General features: G+C 62.6%; 1 protein-coding gene across 2 annotated transcripts; it reads right to left on the bottom strand.

Moving 5' to 3' along the window:
* Nucleotides 1-1,975: 1,975 nt before the first annotated feature.
* Nucleotides 1,976-4,098, bottom strand: GSX1 (GS homeobox 1). 2 transcript variants are annotated; one of them, XM_037800498.1, is made up of 3 exons: nt 3,684-4,098; nt 2,896-3,291; nt 1,976-2,338 (listed from the first exon to the last, which is right to left on the bottom strand). In XM_037800498.1, exons 1-2 carry the CDS (start codon nt 4,096-4,098, stop codon nt 2,912-2,914), a joined length of 795 nt encoding a protein of 264 aa, XP_037656426.1. In that variant the 3' UTR covers nt 1,976-2,338; nt 2,896-2,911. The 2 variants fall into 2 exon arrangements, with proteins under 2 accessions (XP_037656426.1, XP_037656425.1); XM_037800497.1 differs by lacking the exon at nt 1,976-2,338 and having other exon boundaries at nt 2,400-3,291.
* Between the last annotated feature and the right edge of the window lie 1,151 nt (nt 4,099-5,249).

Genomic DNA, 5,249 nt, shown 5'->3' on the forward strand with positions numbered 1-5,249 from the left:
GGGAGTCCCCGCGCGGCGCGCCGTGCAGCTGCAGCCTCCCAGCTCCCCAGCGCGGCGCTCCGGACGCGGCCTGGGTAACAACCGGGACCGCCGCAGGGGGGCTGCGTTTTCCTTCCACTGCTCCCAGGGCAGCCCACCGGAGAGCGAAAAGGTTGGTCTTCCGGGAGCCCTGGGTAGGGGAAACTGGGAGGAAGAAACGCACATTGCTGGGAGAACTGGACCCGCGCGCACCCGGCGCGCAGCAGCAACTCTGCGGCGTCCACCCGCAGCTGGGAACAGGAGGGGCCCCTGCGCAGCGGAGCAAAACGGAGCGAGGCAGGATGAGTGTGCGCTCGAGGTGGGGTAGGTGTGGGGGTCCTAGGCCTTGGGGACCCAGATTTTTCGCATCTCTCCAAGCCTTTGTTTCCGCCTTTCCCTCCCAACTCAGCTCTCCGGTAGGCAACTCCGAATACGCATTACTGGTCAAGGGGCCTGACACTGGACACCTGCGAGACCTTGTCCCAGCTGCCCAAGGCCACCCTCTCATTTCCCCGTGATCCAAGGGAGAAGGTGGCTCCAAGCGATCGCTTCGGACGCATCTGGACCTGTCCCCTGGGGGCCGTGTTGCCGCCTGCCCCTAGAACCCAGCCGACGGCGGACTGGTGCGCTGTCCTGGAGCTAAAGGAAGTGCCACCGCTCTCCCTGAAGGCCCTGAAAGCATCGTGTGGGCCGCGCCAAACTCAGAACTCAGACTCATTACGGATAATAAACCAGTAGTTGCGCTCCTATTCGTGGCGCCGTAAAACACCTTGAGAGGGCGGAAAACTGGTGTCGAGTGAGACTGGGGTACAGACTGATGGGGATGGGGGAGACAGAAGCCGGCGCGGCCAGCTGTCACTCGTCTCGGTCGCGGCCCAGCTGTCTTGCTCCGAGAACAGGAATGACACCTCCGAGGGGAGACAGACCGGCCCTCCCTTGTTCTAGGGGAACTGGAGAGACATCCTCGCGCTCAGCTTGACTTGAGGGAAAAGAAGGAATGTTTTAGAAATGTCCCCACAAGTGTTGAGCAACCCCAGCCCGAGCGCCCTTCCGTTGAGTTTGCTTTGTCTAGATACGGGGGAGTCCCGTTCTCCTGAGGCTGTGTGCCAGGGTGGGGTGGGGGTGGGGTGGGAGATTTCTGGAGAGAAAAGAAATGGTCCAGGTCTCCAGGACTCGGAATGGGAGTCTTCGGGACAGCGAGAGACACGGATCCGGTGTTTTCCATGCCTGATTCTCCGACCGGCGGAACCGCTCTGCGCTGGCCTGGTCGGAAATCCGCGCACCTCCCATTACCGTGCGTAAAAAGCCCCGCATAGCTCCCCAAGGAGGGTTGGGGTGTGGATTCTAAGTCGTGGGGAGCAGTAGAATTGTAACGGGCGTCGGTGAGAAGATGAGGTCCCAGAGCCACTGGCTCCTAGTACTCAGGGCCTCTCGCTGAGTCCCAGGTGCCGGGATCGCTCCGCCTTCTCGGAATCCGGGTTACTCCAGAGCGGCAACCAGCGACCCAGCCAACCGAATCTGCCTCAAAGGAAAGTGAGGCGACCCTGGCGAGAGGAGGCCCCGCCACCCCAGGCTGGGAATTTGTCCCTAACGAATCCTTTGAGGGCAGAGTTCTCGCGCTCGCGGGGGATGGTCGCAGCTCTTGGGGATGACCGCCGGGACAGCGAAACCCTAAGGTTGAAGGTGGGGCCGCATCCCGGGAGGAGGCGGATGCCCGGGGAGTCGGAGCTGAGGCGCCAGCTTGGCTTCCTGCGCGCCCCAGCGCGTGTGCGCGAGGCCCCACTGGAGAGGAGACCGGCGGCTCAGTGGGGTCCCCGCGGGGCTGTGGATGCGGGGAGGGACTGGCGAGCACCGGGTTAGGAGCAGGGCTCGGACCGGATACCCCAGTCCGAGCCGCCCCAGCCGGAGAAGGGTGACCCAACCCAGGTCGGGCCCTGTCCTTTCCTGAGCGGAGGCCTCAGGGTCCAGAGCCACGGGCATTTCTAAGAAGAAAAAAAGTTTATTTAAAATTTTGTACATAAATAAATAAATAAATATCTTCTGGTATTACAGAGACTGAACAATTACATAACTAGGCCGGGGTGGCAGGGGCCTGGGGGGGTGGTGGTGAATGAGAGGGACGCCAGAGGCGGGCAGAGGGGGAGAGGTGGGCCTGGGTTGGGGTCGTGCACAGTGTGTTGGAAACAAAGTGAATCGGTTTTCCCCCGGCACGAATACCATGGGCGACACCTTTTCTCTCCTGCGGGAGGAGTCGCGGAGGCTGCGTACACGGGGGCCTGATCCGCGCACAAACAGACCGACTGCACTTCAAGGAAGCTCCCTAGTAAGGGCAAGAAAAGGAAATAATTAAAAAAAAAAAAAAAAGGAATTTATAAGTGTGTGTGTGAGAGAGTTGGATTAAAAACCACAGGAAAGAGGTGGGGAGCGAGAGAAAGAAGTTTTGTTTCGTTTTGTTTTAAAGGTGGGGGTGGGGTGGGGTGGCAAAGGGGCATCCAAGGTGTGAAAGGGTGAACTTGACAGCGGGCGGAGAGTAGAGGAAGCAAGGGAAACCCGAACCAACCCAGAGAGGGCAGGCGAGCAGGCGCTGGCGGCCAGCAAGGCGCTGGGTTGGGCGGCGAGCTCGCGGGGGCCGCTGGCTGCGCGCCGGAGGCGGACGCGAGCGCACGCAGCGTTCACAGTTTGGAGTATGCCTCGGATGGCGGCAGGCCCTGGGGCGGGGATACAAGCATCAGATCCCTGCCAAGCTCTCGCAGCCGCCCAGGACCTGCGACCTCCGCAAAGCGGCGCCAAATCTGTGCGTGGGGGCTGTTTGGCAGTGGGGTGTCCGAGAACCAGGGGCAAGTCTTTGAGACGCAGGGAGGGCGTGGGGTGGGCGACCTAGGCAGGCGCGCGCCTAAGGAGTGACAGTGACATCCCGGTCGTCCTTCCCGGACGAGGACGGAGACATGGGCAATTCGTCGTCATCCTCCGAGCATTTGGCTGAGGAGAGCGAAGCGCACTTGCAACTTTGCGGTGCGTCCCCGCCGGCACCCGCGCTTCCGCCGCCTCCTCGGTGGTTGCTGCCTTTGCCCTCCTTCTTGTGCTTCACCCGGCGGTTCTGGAACCAGATCTTCACCTGCTTCTCTGACAGATTCAGGTAGGTCGCAATCTCAATGCGGCGCAGGCGGGACAGGTACATATTGGAGGCGAACTCGCGCTCCAGCTCCAGTAGCTGCGTGCTGGTGAAGGCTGTGCGCATCCGCTTGCTGCTGGGCAGCTGGCTCGAGCTGCTGTCTGGGGGGCGGACGGGGTGCAGAGAGGCAAGCGGTCAGACCCCAGCACTGTGGGTCCTATCCCCTGCTAGGCGACAGCTAGAAAGTCCCGGGATTCTGATCTCTCACCCACCTCTTCTCCCCAATACGATCCGCAGCAGCGTGATCACAGGCGCCTCCTTGAGTCTGATCTTCGTGGAGTCACCGGGCCCTGGCACCCCCTGATGGAGTATCCCAGCCCTCACTCCCCTTTGGGGGCTCTCTCCAGGACATCCTGTCGCGGCCTTCCATTCGCGCGCCTTCCTGAGCGCCAACCTCCCACCCTCCAGGGCCCCCGATACGACCCTCACCCACCCCAGAACGACCAGGCTCCCTCTACCCCTCATCCCCGGTTGGTTTCGAGGTGCCGCTTACCCACGGAGATGCAGTGGAACTGCCTGGGGTCGGGTAGCGGGTAGGAGGTCTGGTACAGCGCGGCGGCAGCGGCGGCGGCGGCGGCCGGGCCGTGTGCAACCCCGGGCGACACGGCCGAGTGCTGGCGGCCCAAGGGCGCGTGGCAGTACTGCGAGCCGAAGGGCGGGAAGGACGCCTTGAGCAGCGGCAGCGCGGGCGGCCCGGGGGGCCCATGCAGCTGCGAGGCGGTGACGCAAAGCGGGCACACACACAGCAGCCCGGCCTTGCGCGCGTGGCAGGCGCCGGGAGACAGGCCGTGCAGCGCGTGCGGCGGGGGCACCGCGTAGGGGAAGAGCGGCGGCGGGCTGCCCTCGGGCGCCTTCTTCTCGCCAGCCTCGCGCAGCACCAGCGAGTCCACCAGGAAGGAACGCGGCATGGCCCCAGCGCGCGGCCGCTCCGCCGCCAGCCCGCGCCCTGAGCCCCGCACACCTCCCGGCTCTCTGCGGGCTTCCCCCGGCCGCGGCCGCCAGAAGCTGCGTCCGCCTGGAAGGCTGAAAGCAGCCGCGGAGGCCAAGGCTGGAGGCGCGGACGCCGCGGGCGCCGCCCAGAGAGCGCGGGGTGCTGGCCAGCCCTAGTGGTGCTGAAAGGCGCCGGCGGCGCTGCTTAAATAGGACTATTGCCATGTGATGGGCTACGCCAGGAGCGGCCGGGGCCTCTCAATAGGGTTTTTGTGCCTTTTCTCTTGGCATTCACTCTGCACGCTTCCTCATTATTTCACTTGTTAACTAAATGAACTGCATAATGTACTCTATTCTTGTCAACCCCACCCACGCCGTAACAGGCGCCCTGGCCCCCTCCTCTCCCTTTTGCGGGTTTATTTTCTCATTCCCCCGCGATTTAATATTCTTTTCTTTCTCTTTATTCTTTCCTCCCCTTTGGCTTTGCATTCGCAATCGGCCCGTATATCTTATTGATTTTACATCCCCGCTGCTTCGCTTCCACAGATCCCCACGGTCACAACCCCCGCCCCCCTCCCCGGTTCTCCCATCTCCTCTGTGCACTCGGTCCTACCCCCTTCCTTTTCTCTTCTTCCCCTGTCCCCCAAGAGCATCCTGCCTCGCTCCGTCCCTTCAGCTCAGCGCTGTGCGCCCCGCGGGCGTCCTGCCGCCGGCCTCCGATTTCCACCTGTGGAGCCCCATCTCCTCTGCCTATGCCGGAAGCAGAAGGACCGGGCTTCGCAGAGAGGGAGGAAAGGGAGCTGGGGAGAGAGGAGATGGGCTCGCGTTCTTCATCCAGCACTAATCCCATCGCTGTCCCTCTCTTTTCTCTAAGTTTCCCAGATAGTCTTAACTTTGATGCTGCCTACAGCACCCAGTCTTTGTTCGGCTGATGCTGGTCAAACAGCCCTTTCCTTCCAACGCCGTGTTTACATCTAGCGTAAAGAGGCAAACGGCCGCAGAGAGTCAAGGACAGAGACAGGGGATGAGTGGGGAATGAAAACCTAGACGGTGCAGACCCGGCGATCTCGCACCCTCGCCAGACGCGGCGGTGTGGACTGTCCCTGTCCCCGGCTCTTGCCGGCGCCCC

The sequence above is a fragment of the Choloepus didactylus genome, chromosome 12, assembly GCF_015220235.1.
Source record: "Choloepus didactylus isolate mChoDid1 chromosome 12, mChoDid1.pri, whole genome shotgun sequence".
Taxonomy (NCBI): domain Eukaryota; kingdom Metazoa; phylum Chordata; class Mammalia; order Pilosa; family Megalonychidae; genus Choloepus; species Choloepus didactylus.

Coding starts and splice junctions, on each gene's coding strand:
- GSX1 (XM_037800498.1), bottom strand. CDS start 4,098: ATGCCGCGTTCCTTCCTGGTGGACTCGCTGGTGCTGCGCGAGGCTGGC. Junction 3,292..3,683: donor GTTCCACTGCATCTCCGTGG/GTAAGCGGCACC, acceptor TCCGCCCCCCAG/ACAGCAGCTCGAGCCAGCTG.